The 21,680-nt window shown below is 54.0% G+C and overlaps 1 protein-coding gene across 5 annotated transcripts in view; it reads right to left on the reverse strand.

Moving 5' to 3' along the window:
- The window catches only part of LOC122564622 (endophilin-B2-like), a 163,192-nt gene that overhangs the window by 98,118 nt on the left and 43,394 nt on the right, over positions 1-21,680 (reverse strand). For all 5 annotated transcript variants that reach the window (XM_087998224.1, XM_087998223.1, XM_087998222.1 and 2 more), the window contains exon 3: positions 6,478-6,606. In XM_087998224.1, the coding sequence (XP_087854350.1) occupies positions 6,478-6,606 (129 nt within the window). The remainder of the gene's footprint in view (positions 1-6,477; positions 6,607-21,680) is intronic.

Genomic DNA, 21,680 nt, shown 5'->3' on the forward strand with positions numbered 1-21,680 from the left:
AGAGGGAGCGGGAGAGAGAGGGAGCGGGAGAGAGAGGGAGCGGGAGAGAGAGGGAGCGGGAGAGAGAGGGAGCGGGAGAGAGAGGGAGCGGGAGTGTGCGCGAGCGCGAGTGTGCGGGAGCGGGAGTGTGAGGGAGCGGGAGAGAGAGGGAGCGGGAGAGAGAGGGAGCGGGAGAGAGAGGGAGCGGGAGTGTGCGGGAGCGGGAGTGTGCGGGAGCGGGAGTGTGCGGGAGCGGGAGTGAGGGGGAGCGGGAGTGAGGGGGAGCGGGAGTGAGGGGGAGCGGGAGTGTGCGGGAGCGCGAGTGTGCGGGAGCGCGAGTGTGAGGGAGCGCGAGTGTGAGGGAGCGCGAGTGTGCGCGAGCGCGAGTGTGCGGGAGCGGGAGTGTGCGGGAGCGGGAGTGAGGGGGAGCGGGAGCCGGAGTGAGGGGGAGCCGGAGTGTGAGGGAGTGGGAGTGTGAGGGAGCGGGAGTGTGCGCAAGCGCGAGTGTGAGGGAGCGCGAGTGTGCGGGAGCGGGAGTGTGCGGGAGCGGGAGTGTGCGGGAGCGGGAGTGTGCGGGAGCGGGAGTGTGCGGGAGCGGGAGTGAGGGGGAGCGGGAGTGAGGGGGAGCGGGAGTGAGGGGGAGCGGGAGTGAGGGGGAGCGGGAGTGAGGGGGAGCGGGAGTGAGGGGGAGCCGGAGTGTGAGGGAGCCGGAGTGTGAGGGAGCGGGAGTGTGCGCGAGCGCGAGTGTGCGCGAGCGCGAGTGTGCGGGAGCGCGAGTGTGCGGGAGCGCGAGTGTGCGGGAGCGCGAGTGAGGGGGAGCGCGAGTGAGGGGGAGCGGGAGTGAGGGGGAGCGGGAGTGAGGGGGAGCGGGAGTGAGGGGGAGCGGGAGTGAGGGGGAGCGGGAGAGAGGGGGAGCGGGAGAGAGAGGGAGCGGGAGAGAGAGGGAGCGGGAGTGAGGGGGAGCGGGAGAGAGAGGGAGCGGGAGAGAGAGGGAGCGGGAGTGTGAGGGAGCCAGAATGTGAGGCAACCCAAATGTGAGGGAGCGGGAGTGAGCGAGAGCCCGAGTGTGAGGGACTGGGAGTGTGAGGGAGCGGGAGTGTGAGGGAGCGGGAGTGTGAGGGAGCGGGAGTGTGAGGGAGCGGGAGTGTGAGGGAGCGGGAGTGTGAGGCAGCCCGAATGTGAGGGAGCCCGAAGGTGAGGGACTGGGAGTGTGAGGGACTGGGAATGTGAGGGACTGGGAGTGTGAGGGACTGGGAGTGTGAGGGACTGGGAGTGTGAGGGACTGGGAGTGTGAGGGAGGCAGAGTGTGAGGGAGGCAGAGTGTGAGGGAGGCAGAGTGTGAGGGAGGCAGAGTGTGAGGGAGGCAGAGTGTGAGGGAGCGCGAGTGTGAGGGAGCGGGAGTGTGTGGGAGCGGGAGTGTGTGGGAGCGGGAGTGTGAGGGAGCTCGAGTGTGAGGGAGCGCGAGTGTGAGGGAGCGCGAGTGTGAGGGAGCGCGAGTGTGAGGGAGCGCGAGTGTGAGGGAGCCCGAGTGTGAGGGAGCCCGAGTGTGAGGGAGCCCGGGCGTGAGGGAGCCCGAGCGTGAGGGAGCCCGGGCGTGAGGGACCGGGAGTGTGAGGGACTGGGAGTGTGAGGGAGCCCGGGTGTGAGGGACCGGGAGTGTGAGGGACCGGGAGTGTGAGGGAGCCCGGGTGTGAGGGAGCCCGGTTGTGAGGGAGCCCGGGTGTGAGGGAGCCCGGGTGTGAGGGAGCCCGGGCGTGAGGGACTGGGAGTGTGAGGGACTGGGAGTGTGAGGGACTGGGAGTGTGAGGGAGCCCGGGCGTGAGGGAGCCCGGGTGTGAGGGAGCCCGGGTGTGAGGGAGCCCGGGTGTGAGGGAGCCCGGGTGTGAGGGAGCCCGGGCGTGAGGGACTGGGAGTGTGAGGGAGCCCGGGCGTGAGGGAGCCCGGGCGTGAGGGAGCCCGGGCGTGAGGGAGCCCGGGCGTGAGGGAGCCCGGGCGTGAGGGAGCCCGGGCGTGAGGGAGCCCGGGTGTGAGGGAGCCCGGGTGTGAGGGAGCCCGGGCGTGAGGGACTGGGAGTGTGAGGGAGCCCGGGCGTGAGGGAGCCCGGGCGTGAGGGAGCCCGGGCGTGAGGGAGCCCGGGCGTGAGGGAGCCCGGGCGTGAGGGAGCCCGGGCGTGAGGGACTGGGAGTGTGAGGGAGCCCGGTGGTGAGGGAGCCCGAGCGTGAAGTAGAGTGAGAAGTCCATCAGAGTGGGTTTTGTCCTGAGTCCACATTGCGTGAAAGCTCTGACAGCTCCAGGCAGTTTCCATCCACCGATTCCTGTCCTGAATCTTACAGCAGTTATTAATAACAGTACCTTGGGGAACTGACATCGGGACTGCCACAACAAAGTCAAGACAGGAATTAATAATTCAAGGTGGAGATGACACGATGAATAAACTAAATGTGAAAGTGTAATATTCTGTTTGTAGCTTTCAGTTTAAACTGAAGATAAAAGAACAAAAAGGACAGAATAGATTCTGGAAACACATGACACTTCCATCTCTCTCTGGAGTGAACAGCAAGACAAATGGGGAATTCTATCCCACCCTCCCAGGGTCCGTCATTACCAATTGCTTCAATGCAAATTTTCCTTAATGGGACATGGAGGTGACTCTGAGCTTACAGGCCAGAGACAGTCAAACCACAGGCCACAGACCTCAGACCTCTCTTCCCCCTGCACAGTGACCGCTGACCCCCCCACCAAACCCCTAAGCCACTGGCATCTCCTCCCCCTGCACAGTGACCGCTGACCCCCCCACCAAACCCCCAGGCCACTGACCTCAGACCTCTCTTCCCCCTGCACAGTGACTGCTGACCCCCCCACCAAACACCCAGGCCACTGACCTCTGACCTCTCCTCCCCCTGCACAATGACCTGCTGACCCCCCCACCAAACCCCCAAGCCACTGACCTCTCCTCCCCCTGCACAGTGACCGCTGACCCCCCCCACCAAAACGCTAAGCCACTGACCTCAGACCTCTCTTCCCCCTGCACAGTGACCGCTGACCCCCCCCACCAAACCCCCAGGCCACTGACCTCAGACCTCTCCTCCCCTTGCACAGTGACCTCTGACCCACCCACCAAACCCCCAGGCCACTGACCTCAGACCTCTCCTCCCCCTACACAGTGACCACTGACCCCCCAACCAAACCCCCAGGCCACTGACCTCAGACCTCTCCTCCCCCTGCACAGTGACCTCTGACCCCCCACCAAACCCCCAGGTCACTGACCTCAGACCTCTCCTCCCCCTGCACAGTGACCTCTGACCCCCCACCAAACCCCCAGCCACTGACCTCAGTCCTCTCCTGCCACCTGCACAGTGACCTCTGACCCCCCTCCCCCCACCAAACCTCCAGGTCACTGACTTCAGACCCCAGAACTATAACAGCGAAACAGTGACCTTTGGCTCTAGAACATGGACTTCTGACCTCCCTCACACCCACCCCTTTGCCAACCAGTGACCTCTGCCCCTTCCCCACACAGTGAGCCCCAACTCAAAGTCAGTGACCTCTGACCCCCCAGGCCAGTGTCCACAATCCCTGAGGTCAATGACATTTAATCTGTGGGGAATGACCTCCGATCCCTTGACCAGTGCCCCGAAGAATGTTGTCATTGTGTGAGGACAGGTTTTGGAATTCCTGGCACCATTTTAAATAGGAAGGGTTCACAGGGATATGGGCCAAACGCTGGCAAATGGGACTAGATTAATTTACAATACCCAGTCAGCATGGACGAGTTGGAGCGAAGGGTCTGTTTCCGTGCTGCCTGACTCTTTGACGTGATGTTTTAAACACATACACGGAATCCAACAGGGAGCAATGCCAGTACAGCTCAACTGTGGCCTCACAGACAGCAACATTGTAAAGGAGGGAGCTGGCCCAGTGAGGTGTGAGTCTCAGCCCCTCAGCCCTACCCCACCCTGCTGGCGGTCCAGCCCGGCCTGGCCATATCACATTCAGAGTAATACAGCCCCTTGACTGTCCCTCACAAATCCCTATCGGGGGCAACTGTCCTCAGTCAGAACACTGCAGCTTACCCCAGAGCTCTGGCACTGAGGACTGTGTCCCAGCTGCTTGGGTAACAGGTAAAGAACACAATGTTTATACACTCAATCTCATCCCCAGGCAGCCTTGACACCAGACAGAGACTCTCTGTCCAACACTCCCACATGCCAATCCTGCACTTCCATGGAAAGCGCTCAGACTCCTGGACCCACTGGGTCACAGTCCCACCAAGAACATAATCCAGACTGACACCTCAGCGTGCAGTGCTGAGGGAGCGCCGCACTGTCGGAGGGTCAGTGCTGAGGGAGCGCCGCGCTGTCGAAGGGTCAGTGCTGAGGGAGCGCCGCGCTGTCGGAGGGTCAGTGCTGAGGGAGCGCCGCGCTGTCGGAGGGTCAGTGCTGAGGGAGCGCCGCGCTGTCGGAGGGTCAGTGCTGAGGGAGCGCCGCGCTGTCGGAGGGTCAGTGCTGAGGGAGCGCCGCACTGTCGGAGGGTCAGTGCTGAGGGAGCGCCGCGCTGTCGGAGGGTCAGTGCTGAGGGAGCGCCGCGCTGTCGGAGGGTCAGTGCTGAGGGAGCGCCGCGCTGTCGGAGGGTCAGTGCTGAGGGAGCGCCGCGCTGTCGGAGGGTCAGTGCTGAGGGAGCGCCGCGCTGTCAGAGGGTCAGTGCTGAGGGAGTGCCACGCTGTCAGAGGGCCAGTGCTGAGGGAGTGTGCACTGTCGGAGGGTGAGTACAGAGGATGTGCCGCACCTTCAGACATGAGACAATTAATTAAAGTCCAATCTGTCGTCTCAGGTGGGTAAGGAGTTTTTCCAAGTTCTCCTGAGTGATGGGAGCTCTGTGAGGTGTGGGTGAGGGGAGATCAGTCATGTTAACTACTCCCTGATGTCGTCAGCGGTGAAGGGACACCCCACCGTAGCCTCTGTAAGATGGTGGGGTTTCCATGGTGATGGTCAATGTCAGGCCTGTTCAAATGCCTCCCAAAGCCAAATAGCCAGCTGACCCTCTCAGACAATGGCTGTAAGAATAACGGATCCTGCAGGTCAGGTGAACTGGCCATGCTAAATTGCCCGTAGCATTAGGTAAGGGGTAAATGTAGGGATATGGGTGGGTTGCGCTTCGGCGGGTCGGTGTGGACTTGTTGGGCTGAAGGGCCTGTTTCCACGCTGTAATGTAATGTAATCTAATCTAATCTAATCATATGTTCCAGCATTCCAACAATCGGGAATTATCCAGGGGCTGAGCAGCATGATGGCAGCAGATTGCAACGTTCACAAAATAAAATAAAGCTCTTCCCATTCTTGAATCACCCGGTGGGAGCAGAGCAAAGTTACTCAGTGGTGTGACATCACACTGTTTACCTTTGGGGAGGTTAATGAGTCAGAGATTATGGCTTTCCTAATGACATTACTCAATTTGTAAAATGGGCTGTAAACTAATTGGTTGTCTGAGAAGAATGTTAATAAGCGCTCGAATCCCGACTTGAACAATCTGTCTGGATCGCTGCCTGGCACAGACAGAGGTCTCTCGCTTCAATATTGGAACATCATTCCCCAGACGGCCAGGACTAGCTCATTTCAAACCCAACAGCTCCCCATTCCAACCCACACCACTCTGAGCTCAGTAAGTGCGCCTCAAGCATTCCCTGTCAGATAGTGGGCCCCGATAGAGTCACCTCTAGATGCCACCCAAGGGGACTGTGACTCTGTCACTGGCCTTTGGGAGGTTGGTAAAGGGAGAGCTGCACAGGATTCAGGCCATTCTGCCCCACAGGCTCCCTATCGACAATCAATAAACCCTTTCCAAGCACTTGCTCACAGCAAGCTCCCACACACAGCAATGTGACCATCGATCAGTTTCCCTTCCACTCAAACATCACATCGGAAAGACAGCACAACCTGCAACAATGCAGCACTCCTCTGAGACTGCACCAGCCTTGGCATCTAGTGCACAAGAGGGATTTGAACCTGAAACCTTGACCTGACAGAAGTTTATCAAATAATGAGGGGTATGGATAGAGTTCAGGGTATTTGTCCTCTCCCCAGGAGAGGACTAACACTAGGACACACATGTTTAAGGCGAGAAGTGAGCGATTTTTAAAAAAAAGATCTGAGGGGCAAATATTTTACACAGAGAGTGGTTCACATGTGGAATGAACTACCAGAGGAAGTGGTGGATGTGGATGCAATTACAACGTTTAAAGGACATTTGGATCAATACATGGATAGGAAAGGTTTGGAGGGATATGGGCCAGGAGCAGGCAGGTGGGACCTGTTTGATTTGGGATTACGTTCAGCATGGACTGGTTGGGCCGAAGGGCCTGTTTCCGTGCTGAGAGACTCAGAGATAAGTGTGCGACCCACCAAGCTGGAACTGACCCTGGCACAACAAGGAGCTGTTCCAGACGGATACCTGCCCACTCGGCCAATATACTTTACAAACAAACTGCCCAAAATATCTCACCGTAAGGAGTGCCCGGACCGAATTCACTGGCAGCTTCGATCATGTACTGCCCTAACAATTCACCGTTGGTGATCCTGGAGGGAATCTTACGGTCAAGCTTTTCATAAAGGAATTCCTCAATTCGGGCACCTGGAGGCGGGGGGAGGAGGAGGAGGAGAGAAATGACGCGGTTTTGTTAACTATATGCTCAAACATTTACCCCCCCTCCCCCCTCCCGAGATCAACAATCTTCCCCCAAACCCCCAGTGTGATAACGGACCTCCAATTGAGGAGTTATGCACATCCTGACTGGCGCCACCTTCAACACCTACCTCCTCCACCACCTTCAATATCCACTGACGCGTAACTACCCCAAAGTCAAGGGTAATTAGGGATGGGTAAAATACGCTGGACTAACCAGCAACACCCACATGCCATGAAAACATAACGACAATCATTTGAAGCAATCTCCAAATTTCTGATATGAAAACATAAAGCCTTAAAGTACTCTCATACTCAAACCCAACCTGGGTGGAGAGAGGTAATTAATTTTGCCATGTATGATGTTGTGTCCTAGTAAATGAATCAAGCCCCATCTATATCTTTAAATCCCATCACACATTGTCTTCATTGCTCAGACGTTTAGGGGTTGGGAAGTCATGTTGAGGTTGTACAGGACATTGGTGAGGCCTCTTCTGGAGTACTGTGCCCAGTTTTGGTCTGCCTGTTATCAGAAGGATATTATTAAGCTGGAGGGGGCTTAGAAGAGATTTACCAGGATGTTGTTGGGAATGTTAAGGTCTGGAGTTATAAAGAAAGGCTGGATAGGCTGGGACTTCTTTCACTGGAGTGTAGGAGGTTGAAATGCGACTTTGTAGAGGTTTATAAAATAAAGAGGGGTATAGATAGAGTTAATGGTAGCTGTCTTTTCCCCAGAATGGGGGTTACAAGACTCGGGGGGCACATTTTTAAGGTGAGAGCAGAAAGATTTTAAAAAGACATGAAGAATAAATGGTTTACACAGGGGGTGACTCACATGTGGAGTGAACTTCCTGAGGAAGTGGTGGATGTGGGTACAATTACAACATTTAAGGATAAGGACATGAAGGTTAGATTCCCTACAGAGTGGAAACAGGCCCTTCGGCCCTACAAGTCCACATCGACCCAGGGCCTTTGCCTGAAACGTCGATTTTCCTGCTCCTCGGATGCTGCCTGACCTGCTGTGCTTTTCCAGCACCACTCTAACCTTGACTCTAATTTACAGTATCTGCAGTACCTACCTCCGCCCTCCAAAGAGTAGCCCACCCAGACCCATTTCCCTCTGACTAACATACCAAATACTATAGGACAATCTCCCATGGTCAATTCACCTGACTGCACATCTTTGGACTGCGGGAGGAAACCGGAGCACCCGGAGGAAACCCACGCAGACACAGGGAGAAAGTGCAAACTCCACACAGACAGTTGCCTGAGGCGGGAATTGAACCCGGGTCTCTGGTGCTGTGAGGCAGCAGTGCTAACCACTGAGCCACAAATAGGAAAGGTTTGGAGAGATATGGGCCAGGAGCAGGCTGGTGGGACTAGTTTAGTTTGGGATCATGGTTGGCATGGACTGGTTGGACTGAAGGGTCTGTTTCCGTGCTGTAGGACTAGATGCACAGGAGAGTGTAGGTAGGTTCATCTGTAATTGAAAGAACCAGAAAATCACGAGTGAAATCCCGCTATCTTCAGTGAATCCATTCCAGGAACTCTCTGGTAAACAGTGATGTTCATTAATATTTCAGACTGCAGCCAGAGGCGGAGGACGTTAGGTTTCCTTTCAAATGTTTTTCTTCGTAATCACGGATAAGTGAAGATTAGATCCACAGTGAGTGATAGGACAGCCAGTAATTCTGTACAAACTTGCGGGCACAAGTATGGTGGGGCTATATTGAATCCAGTTTATCTGTGCACACAGCAAGGTGTGAAGTATTGTATTAACCTTATCACCGATTTCATTCAATCCCCTTTTGAACCATAATTGCCTGTTAAATGGATTTGGACCAGAGTTCTCCTGCGGCTATGGTACAGACTGGATGATGGTAAGTGCAACATCAAGGTCTTGTCCATTGGATTAACTCTTCAACACAGCTCTTCAGTCACACTCTCAGCATCCCATAATCAACAGGTGGTTGTCATGTCAACAAAAGCAGACATTAAAACAATCTTTCCCATGATTATGAAGAAAGAAAATTGACAGGAAAACATATTCCCTGGAGTGGAAGGTACACACACATCTCGGATCGTGTTTTCAGGATCCTTAAGGGAGAGGGGGAGCAGCCCCAAGTCGTGGTCCACAAAGACACCAATGACATAGGTAGGAAAAGGGATAGGGATGTAAGGTAGAAATTCAGGGAGCTAGGGTGAAAGCTTAGAGCTAGAACAAACAAGAGTTGTCGTCTCTGGTTTGTTGCACGTGCCATGTGCTAGCGAGGTGAGGCATAGGAAGCGAGAGGAGTTGAACACATGGCTACAGGAATGGAGCATGAGGGAGGGTTTCGGATTCCTAGATAAATGGGGGTCATTCTGGGGTAGGTGGAACCTCTGCAAACAGGATGGGCTTCAACTGAACCAGAGAGGTGCCAATATCCTGGGATGGGGGAAATTTGTTAATGCTCTTCAGGTGGGTTTAAACTCATTCGACAGGGGGATGGGATCCAAAATTGTAGTTCAAGTATACGGGAGGTTGAGAGTAGTGAAGTCAGAAAGGAGGTTTCAAGGTTGCAAGAGTTCACCGCCAAGCAGGAAGGTGGCTTGAAGTGTGTCTACTTCAACGCCAGGAGCATCCAGAATAAAGTGGGTGAACCTGCAGCATGGGTTGGTACCTGGGATTTCGATGTTGTGGCCATTTCAGAGACATGGATAGAGCAGGGACAGGAATGTTTATTGCAGGTTCCGGGATTTAGATGGTAAAAAAGGGGGTGGTGTGGCACTGTTAGTCAAGGACAGTTTTATTGTTGCAGAAAGGACGTTTGAGGACTCGTCCACCGAGGTAGCATGGGCTGAGATTAGAAACAGGAAAGGAGAGGTTATCCTGTTGGGAGTTTTCTATAGGTTTCTAAATAGTTCCAGAGATGTAGAGGAAAGGATAGCAAAGATGATCCTCTATAGGAGCGAGGGTGACAGGGTAGTTGTCATGGGAGACTTTAACTTTCCAAATATTGACTGGAAATACTATCGTTCAAGTATTTCAGGTGGGTCAGTTTTTGCCCAATGCGTGCAGGACGGTTTCCTGACACAGTGTGTAGACAGGCCAATAAGGGACGATGGTATATTGGATTTGGTACTGGGTAATAAACCCGGCCAGGTGTTAGATCTTGAGGTAGGTGATCATGACCACAATTTGGTTATGTTTACTTTAGCGATGGAAAGGGATAGGTATACATCACTGGGCAAAGGTTATAGCTGAGGGAAAGGCAAGTACGATGCGATTAGGCAAGACATAGGAAGCATAAGATCGGGAAGGAAACTGCAGGGGATGGGCACAATTGAAATGTGGAGCTTATTCAAGGAACAGCTACTGCGCGTCCTTGAGAAGTATATACCTGACAGGCAGGGAGGAAGTGGTCGAACAAGGGAGCCGTGGTTTACTAAAGAAATTAAATCTCTTGTCAAGAGGAAGAAGACGACGACTTATGTTAGGATGGGATGTGAAGGCTCAGTTAGGGCACTTGAGAGTTACAAGTTAGCCAAGAAAGACCTAAAGAAAGAGCTGAGAAGTGCCAGGAGGGGACATGAGATGTTGTTGGAAGATAGGATCAGGGAAAACCCTCACACTTTCTATAGGTATTTCAGAAATAAAAGAATGACTAGAGTAAGGTTAGGGCCAGTCAAGGATAGTAGTGGGAAGTTGTGCATGGAGTCACAGGAGATAGGGGAAGTGCTAAATGAATATTTTTCGTCAGTATTCACACTAGAAAAAGACAACGTTGTCGAGGAGAATACTGAGATCCAGGCTATGAGACTAGATGGGATTGAGGTACATGAGGAGAAGGTGTTAGCAATTCTGGAAAGTGTAAAACTGGATACGTCTCCTGGGCTGGATGGGATTTATCCTGGGATTCTCTGGGAAGCCAGGGAGGAGATTGCCGAGCCTTTGGTTTTGATCTTTATGTCGTTATTGTCTACAGGAATAGTGCCAGAAGACTGGAGGGTAGCAAATGTTGTCCCCTTGTTCAAGAAGGGGATTAGAGACAACCCTGGAAATTATAGACAAGTGAGCCTTACTTCCGTTGTGGGTAAAGTGTTTGAAAGGATTATAAGAGATAGGATTTATAATCATCTAGAGGGGAATAAATTGATTAGGGATAGTTAACAAGGTTTTGTGAAGGGTAGGTTGTGCCTCACAAACTTTATTGAGTTCTCTGAGAAGGTGAGCAAACAGGTGGATGAGGGTAAAGTGGTTGATGTGGTGTATATGGATTTCAGTAAGGTGTTTGATAAGGTTCCCCACAGTAGGCTTCTGCACAAAATACGGAGGTATGGGATTGAAGGTGATTTAATGGTTTGGATCAGAAATTGGCTCGCTGAAAGAAGACAGAAGGTGGTGGTTGATGTGAAATGTTTATCCTGGAGTTCAGTTACTAGTGGTATATCGCAAGGATCTGTTTTGGGGCCACTGCTGCTTGCCATTTTTATAAATGACCTAGATGAGGGCATAGAAGGATGGGTTAGTAAATTTGTGGATGACACTAAGGTCAACGGAGTTATGGATAGTGACGAAGGATGTTGTAGGTTACAGAGAGACATAGATAAGCTGCAGAGCTGGGCTGAAAGGTGACAAATGGAGTTTAATGAGGACAAGTGTGAGGTGATTCACTTTGGTCAGAGTAACCGGAATGCAGAGTACTGGGCTAATGGTAAGATTCTTGGTAGTGTAGATGAGCAGGGAGATCTCGGTGTCCATGTACATAGATCCCTGAAAGTTGCCACCCAGGTTGATAGGGCTGTTAAGAAGGCATACGGTGTGTTAGCTTTTATTGGTAGAGGGATTGAGTTTTGGAACTATGAGATCATGTTGCATCTGTACAAAATTCTGTTGCAGTCACACTTAGAGCATTGTGTAGAGTTCTGGTCACTGCATTATAGGAAGGATGTGGAAGCTTTGGAAAGGGCGCAGAGGAGATTTACTAGGATGTTGCCTGGTATGGAGGGAAGGTCTTACGAGGAAAGGCTGAGGGACTTGAGGCTGTTTTCGTTAGAGAGAAGAAGCTTGAGAGGTGACTTAATTGAGACATACACAATAATCAGAGGGTTAGGTAGGGTGGACAGTGAACCTTTTTCCTCAGATGGTGATGGCTAGTGTGAGGGGACAGCTTTAAATTGAGGGGTGATAGATATAGGACAGATGTCAGAGGTAGTTTCTTTACTCAGGGTAGTAGGGGCATGGAATGAACTGCCAACTTTAAGGGCATTTAAGTGGCCATTAGATAAACATCTGGATGAAAATGGAATAGTGTCGGTTAGATGGGCTTCAGATTGGTTCCACAGCTCAGCACAACATCGAGGGCCGAAGGGCCTGTACTGCGCTGTAATGTTCTATGTACAGTGTTCCTCTGCCCCCAGTTGCAGTCTGAAATGCTGGCGAACATCACCGTTTACTCAATCCTTCCTGGAATGGATTCACTGCAGATATCGGGATTTCACTAGTGGATTCTGCCAACGTTATGGTCTCAGGGAAAGCCATGGCCTCATGATATTATCACTGGATTGTTAATCCAGAGACTCTGATAATGTTCTGGGGACCTGGGTTCAAATCCCACCACAGCAGATGGTGGAATGTGAATTAAATAAACATCTGGAAATAAGAGTTTAATGACGACCATAACCATGATGAGGCAAAACGCGTCTGGTTCACCAATGCCCTTTAAGGAAGGAAACTGCCACCTTTACCTGGTCTGGCCTACACGTGACTCCAGACCCACAGCAATGGGTTAGATAGATTACTTACAGTATGGAAACAGGCCATTCGGCCCAACAAGTCCACCCTCCAAAGAGCAACCCACCCAGACCTATTCCCCTACATTTACCCCTTCACTTAACATTACGGGCAATTTAGCATGGCCAATCCACCCTAACCTGCACATCTTTGGACTGTGGGAGGAAACTGGAGCACCTGGAGGAAACCCACGCAGACACGGGGAGAATGTGCAAACTCCACACAGACAGTTGCCCGAGGCGGGAATTGAACCTGGGTCTCTGGCGCTGTGAGGCAGCAGTGCTAACCACTGTGCCACTGTGCCTCCCATAAGGGTTGACCCTTACCAGCCAGAAAATGAATACCAGCCTGATCAGGGACACCCTCATCCCCATGAATGAATGTTTTGTTTTAAGTTCCACAAGTGGTGACCCTTCCTTGTGTGTCATCACTGAGGTAGCTAACTCCTGGCTGAGCTTTCAAACTGAACACCAGAACCATATCCCACTCTCCATAGCAATTCTCTCTCCTCTGCCCGAGGTTACAGTGCCCAAGTTATTGGACTAGCAATCCCGAGGCTGAAACTAGTTATCCACAAACACGGATTTACAGAGCAAAAGGAGGCCCTTGGGCCCATCATATTCATGCTGGTTACCAAACATCCATCGATTCAAATCCCATGTTCCAGGCCCCTGGCTTTCTTTACCATAGCATTTCAAATACTCATCTAAACACCTCCCTGCACCATCTAAACACCACTCCAGCACCTCCGTGCCATCTAAACACCTCCCCGCCGTCTAAACACCTCCCCGCCGGAATAGACAAACTCCAGCTGAAGGGTCCTTCTCCACCGCCATCTTGGATCAGCCTGTCCCTGTGCTGTCCTGTTCTTACAACAACCATGCAAACATCTTACAAATCCCCTGAGAATGACATTACCAAACGGTTTTTCACCCAGAGAGTGGTGAGCCTGTGGAATTCACTGCCACAGGAAGCAGCTGAGGTCAACACATTGTACAGTTTCTAGAAGGAGTTGGATGCAGCATTTGGAGCTCAATGGATCAAAGGATATGGAGGTGGTAGAGATTTGGAACTCTCTTCCCCAAATGGCAGGGGATGCCGGATCAGCGGTTAATTGTAAATGTGAGATAGATACATTTTTTTTGTTAAGGAGAGCTGTTACAGGATCAGGACCACATGGACTCAGGCCACAGATCCACCATGATCTCATTGAATGACAGAACAGGCTCAAAGGGCCGAATGGCATACTCCTGTTCCTATAAAAGCAGGAGCAGTCTAATGCGTTGGATTCAGGCCTGAGCACACTGAGTTGGGGCGGTGGGGGTGGGAAGAGGCTCGTTGGGCAGAACGGCCTACTCCTGCTCCTAGTTACTACGTTTCTATGCTTCAATCCAACCTGCAAAGACCTCCACTCAACATGGCTCCCCCTGTCAGACAGACAGAATTAGGCAGAGCCTAGCAAAGAGAGAGAGGTGGGGCAGGGGCTAGGTCACAGAGGAGAGGGGGGCTAGGTCAGAGAGGTTGGGGAGGGGACTAGGATAGAGAGATAGGGAGTGGGGGGAGAGAGAGAGAGAGGTGGGGAAAGAGAGAGATGTGGGGATTGGGGAGTGAGAGAGGTGGGGAGTGGGGAGAGAGAGAGAGAGAGAGGTGGGGAGTGGGGAGAGAGAGAGAGAGGTGGGGAGTGGGGAGAGAGAGAGAGAGGTGGGGAGTGGGGAGAGAGAGAGAGAGGTGGGGAGTGGGGAGAGAGAGAGGTGGGGAGTGGGGAGAGAGAGAGAGAGGTGGGGAGTGGGGAGAGAGAGAGAGAGGTGGGGAGTGGGGAGAGAGAGAGAGAGGTGGGGAGTGGGGAGAGAGAGAGAGAGGTGGGGAGTGGGGAGAGAGAGAGAGAGGTGGGGAGTGGGGAGAGAGAGAGAGAGGTGGGGAGTGGGGAGAGAGAGAGAGAGGTGGGGAGTGGGGAGAGAGAGAGAGGTGGAGGGTGGGGAGAGAGAGAGAGGTAGGTGGGGAGTGGGGAGAGAGAGAGATAGGTGGGGAGTGGGGAGAGAGAGAGAGAGGTGGGGAGTGGGGAGAGAGAGAGAGAGAGGTGGGGAGTGGGGAGAGAGAGAGAGAGGTGGGGAGTGGGGAGAGAGAGAGGTGGGGAGTGGGGAGAGAGAGAGAGGTGGGGAGTGGGGAGAGAGAGAGAGAGGTGGGGAGTGGGGAGAGAGAGAGAGGTGGGGAGTGGGGAGAGAGAGAGAGGTGGGGAGTGGGGAGAGAGAGAGAGGTGGGGAGTGGGGAGAGAGAGAGAGGTGGGGAGTGGGGAGAGAGAGAGGTGGGGAGTGGGGAGAGAGAGAGAGGTGGGGAGTGGGGAGAGAGAGAGAGATGGGGAGTGGGGAGAGAGAGAGAGGTGGGGAGTGGGGAGAGAGAGAGAGGTGGAGGGTGGGGAGAGAGAGAGAGAGGTGGGGAGTGGGGAGAGAGAGAGTGGTGGGGAGTGGGGAGAGAGAGAGAGGTGGGGAGTGGGGAGAGAGAGAGGTGGGGAGTGGGGAGAGAGAGAGGTGGGGAGTGGGGAGAGAGAGAGGTGGGGAGTGGGGAGAGAGAGAGAGGTGGGGAGTGGGGAGAGAGAGAGAGGTGGGGAGTGGGGAGAGAGAGAGAGATGGGGAGTGGGGAGAGAGAGAGAGGTGGGGAGTGGGGAGAGAGAGGTGGAGAGTGGGGGGAGAGAGAGAGGTGGAGAGTGGGGGGAGAGAGAGAGGTGGAGAGTGGGGGGAGAGAGAGAGGTGGGGAGTGGGGAGAGAGAGAGAGGTGGGGAGTGGGGAGAGAGAGAGGTGGGGAGTGGGGAGAGAGAGAGAGGTGGGGAGTGGGGAGAGAGAGAGAGGTGGGGAGTGGGGAGAGAGAGAGAGGTGGGGAGTGGGGAGAGAGAGAGAGGTGGGGAGTGGGGAGAGAGAGAGAGGTGGGGAGTGGGGAGAGAGAGAGAGGTGGGGAGTGGGGAGAGAGAGAGAGGTGGGGAGTGGGGAGAGAGAGAGAGGTGGGGAGTGGGGAGAGAGAGAGAGGTGGGGAGTGGGGAGAGAGAGAGAGGTGCGGAGTGGGGAGAGAGAGAGAGGTGCGGAGTGGGGAGAGAGAGAGAGGTGCGGAGTGGGGAGAGAGAGAGAGGTGCGGAGTGGGGAGAGAGAGAGAGGTGCGGAGTGGGGAGAGAGAGAGAGGTGCGGAGTGGGGAGAGAGAGAGAGGTGCGGAGTGGGGAGAGAGAGAGGTGTGGAGTGGGGAGAGAGAGAGAGGTGGGGAGTGGGGAGAGAGAGAGGTGGAGAGTGGGGAGAGAGAGAGAGAGAGGAGGGGAGTGGGGAGAACGAGAGGTGGTGAGTGCGAGAGAGAGAGAAAGAGGTGCGGAGTGGGGAGAGAGAGAGAGAGAGGTGGGGAGTGGGGAGAGAGAGAGAGAGGTGGGTAGTGGGGAGAGAGAGAGAGGTGGGTAGTGGGGAGAGAGAGAGAGAGGTGGGGAGTGGGGAGAGAGAGAGAGATAGGTGGGGAGTGGGGAGAGAGAGAGAGAGGTGGGGAGTGGGGAGAGAGAAAGAGGTGGGGAGTGGGGAGAGAGAGAGAGGTGGGGAGTGGGGAGAGAGAGAGAGGTGGGGAGTGGGGAGAGAGAGAGAGGTGGGGAGTGGGGAGAGAGAGGGAGGTGGGGAGTGGGGAGAGAGAGGGAGGTGGGGAGTGGGGAGAGAGAGGGAGGTGGGGAGTGGGGAGAGAGAGAGAGGTGGGGAGAGAGAGTGGTGGGGAGTGGGGAGAGAGAGAGGTGAGGAGTGGGGAGAGAGAGAGAGGTGGGGAGTGGGGAGAGAGAGAGAGGTGGGGAGTGGGGAGAGAGAGAGAGGTGGGGAGTGGGGAGAGAGAGAGAGGTGGGGAGTGGGGAGAGAGAGAGAGGTGGGGAGTGGGGAGAGAGAGAGAGGTGGGGAGTGGGGAGAGAGAGAGAGAGGTGGGGAGCGGGGAGAGAGAGAGAGGTGGGGAGCGGGGAGAGAGAGAGAGGTGGGGAGCGGGGAGAGAGAGAGAGGTGGGGAGCGGGGAGAGAGAGAGAGGTGGGGAGTGGGGAGAGAGAGAGAGGTGGGGAGTGGGGAGAGAGAGAGGTGGGGAGTGGGGAGAGAGAGAGAGGTGGGGAGTGGGCAGAGAGAGAGGTGGGGAGTGGGCAGAGAGAGAGGTGGGGAGTGGGGAGAGAGAGAGAGGTGGGGAGTGGGCAGAGAGAGAGGTGGGGAGTGGGCAGAGAGAGAGGTGGGGAATGGGGAGAGAGAGGTGGGGAGTGGGGAGAGAGAGGTGGGGAGTGGGGAGAGAGAGAGGTGGGGAGTGGGGAGAGAGAGAGGTGGGGAGTGGGGAGAGAGAGAGGTGGGGAGTGGGGAGAGAGAGAGAGGTGGGGAGTGGGCAGAGAGAGAGGTGGGGAGTGGGCAGAGAGAGAGGTGGGGAGTGGGCAGAGAGAGAGGTGGGGAGTGGGCAGAGAGAGAGGTGGGGAGTGGGGAGAGAGAGGTGGGGAGTGGGGAGAGAGAGAGGTGGGGAGTGGGGAGAGAGAGAGGTGGGGAGTGGGGAGAGAGAGAGGTGGTGAGTGGGGAGAGAGAAAGAGGTGGGGAGTGGGGAGAGAGAGAGGTGGGGAGTGGGGAGAGAGAGAGGTGGGGAGTGTGGAGAGAGAGAGAGGTGGGGAGTGGGGAGAGAGAGAGAGGTGGGGAGTGGGGAGAGAGAGAGAGGTGGGGAGTGGGGAGAGAGAGAGAGGTGGGGAGTGGGGAGAGAGAGAGAGGTGGGGAGTGGGGAGAGAGAGAGAGGTGGGGAGTGGGGAGAGAGAGAGGTGGGGAGTGGGGGAGAGAGAGAGAGGTGGGGGAGTGGGGAGAGAGAGAGGTGGGGAGTGGGCAGAGAGAGAGGTGGGGAGTGGGCAGAGAGAGAGAGGTGGGGAGTGGGGAGAGAGAGAGAGGTGGGGAGTGGGGAGAGAGAGAGAGGTGGGGAGTGGGGAGAGAGAGAGAGGTGGGGAGTGGGGAGAGAGAGAGAGGTGGGGAGTGGGGAGAGAGAGAGGTGGGGAGTGGGGAGAGAGAGAGGTGGGGAGTGGGCAGAGAGAGAGGTGGGGAGTGGGCAGAGAGAGAGAGGTGGGGAGTGGGGAGAGAGAGAGAGGTGGGGAGTGGGGAGAGAGAGAGAGGTGGGGAGTGGGGAGAGAGAGAGAGGTGGGGAGTGGGGAGAGAGAGAGGTGGGGAGTGGGGAGAGAGAGAGAGGTGGGGAGTGGGGAGAGAGAGAGAGGTGGGGAGTGGGGAGAGAGAGAGAGGTGGGGAGTGGGGAGAGAGAGAGAGGTGGGGAGTGGGGAGAGAGAGAGGTGGGGAGTGGGGAGAGAGAGAGAGAGAGTGGGGAGCGGGGAGAGAGAGAGAGGTGGGGAGTGGGGAGAGAGAGAGAGGTGGGGAGTGGGGAGAGAGAGGTGGGGAGTGGGGAGAGAGAGGTGGGGAGTGGGGAGAGAGAGAGGTGGGGAGTGGGGAGAGAGAGGTGGGTAAGTGGGGAGAGAGAGGGAGGTGGGGAGTGGGGAGAGAGAAAGAGGTGGGGAGTGGGGAGAGAGAAAGAGGTGGGGAGTGAAAAGAGGGAGAGGTGGGGAGTGAAGAGAGGGAGGGGTGGGGAGTGAAGAGAGGGATAGGTGAGGAGTGAAGAGAGGGAGAGGTGGGGAGTGAAGAGAGGGAGAGGTGGGGAGTAGGGAGAGAGAGGTGGTGGTGGGGAGAGAGTGAGGTGGGGGTGGGGAGAGAGTGGTGGGGTTTGGAGAGAGAGAGGTGGGGAGTGGGGAGAGAGAGAGAAGTGGGGAGTGGGGAGACAGAGAGAAGTGGGAAGTAGGGAGTGGGGAGAGAGAGGTGGGAATTGGGGAGTGGGGAGAGAGAGGTGGGGAGTGGGGAGAATAGAGGTGGGGAGTGGGGAGAGAGAGAGGTGGGGAGTGGGGAGAGAGAGAGGTGGGGAGTGGGGAGAGAGAGAGGTGGGGAGTGGGGAGAGGGAGAGGTGGGGAGTAGGGAGAGAGAGGTGGGGGTGGGGAGAGAGTGGTGGGGTTTGGAGAGAGAGAGGTGGGGAGTGGGGAGAGAGAGAGAAGTGGGGAGTGGGGAGACAGAGAGAAGTGGGAAGTGGGGAGTGGGGAGAGAGAGGTGGGGAGTGGGGAGAATAGAGGTGGGGAGTGGGGAGAGAGAGAGGTGGGGAGTGGGGAGTGGGGAGTGGGGAGGGGGGAGTGGGGAGAGGGGGGAGTGGGGAGAGGGAGAGGGGGTAGTGGGGAGAGAGAGAGGTGGGGAGTGGGGAGAGGGAGAGGTGGGGAGAGGGAGAGGTGGGGAGTGGGGAGAGGGAGAGGTGGGGAGAGGGAGAGGTGGGGAGTGGGGAGAGGGAGAGGTGGGGAGACAGTGTGTTGGGGGTGGGTAGAAAGATGTGGGCATTGGAGAGAGAGAGAGTTGGGGGTGGACAGAGACGGTTGAGTGACAGACCATGGATAAATAGACACCCTTTGACAACAGTACCTTGGCCAAACATGGAACAACTTTATATAATAACATTCACATTTCTTCATTCGTTCACAGGATATGGGCATCACTGACTGGGCCAATGGTAATTATCAGATTATTTTTCTCTGCTGAGTCACAGGATTCAAAGTCGGGAGCAGGATTTTCCCAGAGCAGGTACAGCTTGGGTTAGACAGAGTAAGGTTCCTTCTCTATGGTCCTATCAAACCAGATAATTTACCTTGATCCAGCTGAGTTGTACTCTGAGAATACTGAATTGAAACTTTTCATTTGCTCAGCAATGTTGGAATTCAAAATAGTGCTGCACTGCTGCCTACATTTTAAGTGACAACGTGCATCCTGTTACTGCCTGCCCTAAAACGTGTAGCACCTTTCAATTATGAAGAATATTCTCTATCCCCATTTTTTTTCAGTTTTGTTTTATCCTGTATAGAAAGTTAGGACTCAGGAACAGACCATTGGACAAGTCAAACCTGCTCCACTGTTCAAAATATCATGGCTGATCTGTTTGCGCTCCACTTCCCTGTCTATCTCCCCATAATCTTGGGCTCCCCTGTCTATCAAACACAATTCATATTATACAGTGTGTTAACCGCATGCTAATGGGACACAACAGAATCCTTTCAGGACTGTCTTCTTTTAACTATAAAGTTTGGAGAAGTGCTGGAACAAAGTAGATGGAGGGGAGATTTGATGGAAGTGTAGAAGATGATAACCGGTCAGAAAAAGTAGACCAAGAAAGGCTGTTCCCATTGGCTGTTGGCCCAAGAACTAGAGGAGATAGTTCTAAGATTTCAAATGAGAGATGCAGAAGCGATGTGAGGAAGAACATTTAATGCAGCAAGTGGTCACAAACCAGAACCTGCTGCCCCTGAAGGGGTGGAAGTTGAGATGATGTTCGATCTCAAAAGGAAGTCAAATATACATCGAGAGATAATAAATCTGCAGGACTACGGAGATAGAATGTGGAACTGCACATCTGGATTGTTCCACAGAGAGCCAGCACAGACTGACTGACATCCTTCTGTGTCATATATGGCTCGGTTACACTGACAAGACTTTGGGTAAGTCAGTGAAGTACATTCTCATTTTATGAAACAACTGTACTATCCATTACTGTCCGAGGCTGAGGGGTGACCTGATAGAGACTTACAAAATCTTGAGGGGCATAGATAAGGTGAATGACAGAAGTCATTTCCCTAGGGTGGGGGAGTTCAAGATTAGGAGGCATACTTTTAAGGGGAGAAGAGAAAGTTTTCAAAAGGAAATGAAGGGCAATTTTTTACACAGAGAGTGGTTTGTGTCTGGAATGAACTTGTGAGTACAATTACAACGTTTAAAAGACAGTTGGATAAGAACATGAATTGGGAAAGGTTTGGAGGGATATGGGCCAGGAGCAGGCAGGTGGGACTAGTTTAGATTGGGATTACGTTCGGTGTGGACGCGTTGGACTGAAGGGTGTGTTTCCGCGCTGTACGTCTCCATGACTCGATTTATTGGCCATCCCTAATTACCCAACAGGCTTTTCAGAGCTACCTGCACTGCTGTGGGTCTGGAGTCACTTGGAGGCCAGACCAGCTAAGGATGGCAGATTTCCTTCCTTGAGGGACATTAGTGAACCAGATCAGTTTTGTTTTCATAATTGTGGATGATTGTTATGGTCACTGCCAATTGGACAGGCTTTCGATTCTAAATGTATGTGCTAAATTGAGGCTCCACTCATTGCTGTGGTGTGATTTGAACCCTCTCCAATTTAATAATATCCTTCCTATCGCAGGGCAACCAGAATTGGCCTCACTGACGTCCTGTACAACCTCTACATGACGTCCCAAAACCTGTACGAATCCTTAGGATTCTCTGCCCGAGAGCTGACAAAGCTCTATCGTTGAGAAGCTTCAAGACAGAGGTCGATAGGTTTGCTGACAGAGATAGAGATAGTGCAGAAAGAGTGAGGTTGAGCTAACTGAATAACAGGGCAGTCTCCTGCTTCCATTTCTTATATAAAAAGAGAGAAAGAAAACAAGTGAGGTTTAAAAGGACGAGCGACTGGCAGCAGAGTTCCCGAGAGAAGAGGTTACAATGCTCCCCACTGGGACTCCCTCATGGGCAGCCCCCAGTGATAGCTCCACAAAAGGTTACAGCACAATGTAATCTGGAGGGAATAGAACTCAACTCAGTCAGAAATAAATTAATGGTGACTACAAATATGTCATCACAGGAGACCAGTGAGAATGGGGGAGACATGGGTACAGCAGGAAGGTCACTGAGCTAATAATTGGATTTGATTTATTACTGCCACATGAGGTGCAGTGAGAAGTGTTGTCTTAAGTGCTTTACAGAGAGATTGTACTCTACAAATGCATCAGGTAACAACAGAATGCAGGATACAGCATTACAGCAACTGAGAAGGTGCAGAGAGCGATCGGTATTAACATGAAAGAGGTTCATTCAAAAGTCTGACAACAGCCGGGAGGAAGCTGCTCTTGAATCTGTTCATAATTAAATATTAACTTTTATATCTTCTGCCTGACAGAAGAGGGTGGAAGAGAGTATACCAGAGCAGGAAAAGGTCTTGGTGGCCCAGTGGTTAGCACTGTAGCCTCACGGCACCAGGGACCTGGGTTCGATTCCAGCCTCAGCTGACTGTGTGGAGTTTGCACATTCTCCCTGCGTCTGTGTGGGTTTCCTCTGGATGCTCCGGTTTCCTCCCACAGTCCAAAGATGTGATCACTGGGTCCCTTGCTGAGATATTTGTATCATCGATAGTCACAGGTGAGATGCCGGAAGACTGGAGGTT

The sequence above is a fragment of the Chiloscyllium plagiosum genome, unplaced genomic scaffold (genome assembly GCF_037043375.1).
Source record: "Chiloscyllium plagiosum isolate Xiang-an unplaced genomic scaffold, Cpla_swu_hap1 HiC_scaffold_21, whole genome shotgun sequence".
Taxonomy (NCBI): domain Eukaryota; kingdom Metazoa; phylum Chordata; class Chondrichthyes; order Orectolobiformes; family Hemiscylliidae; genus Chiloscyllium; species Chiloscyllium plagiosum.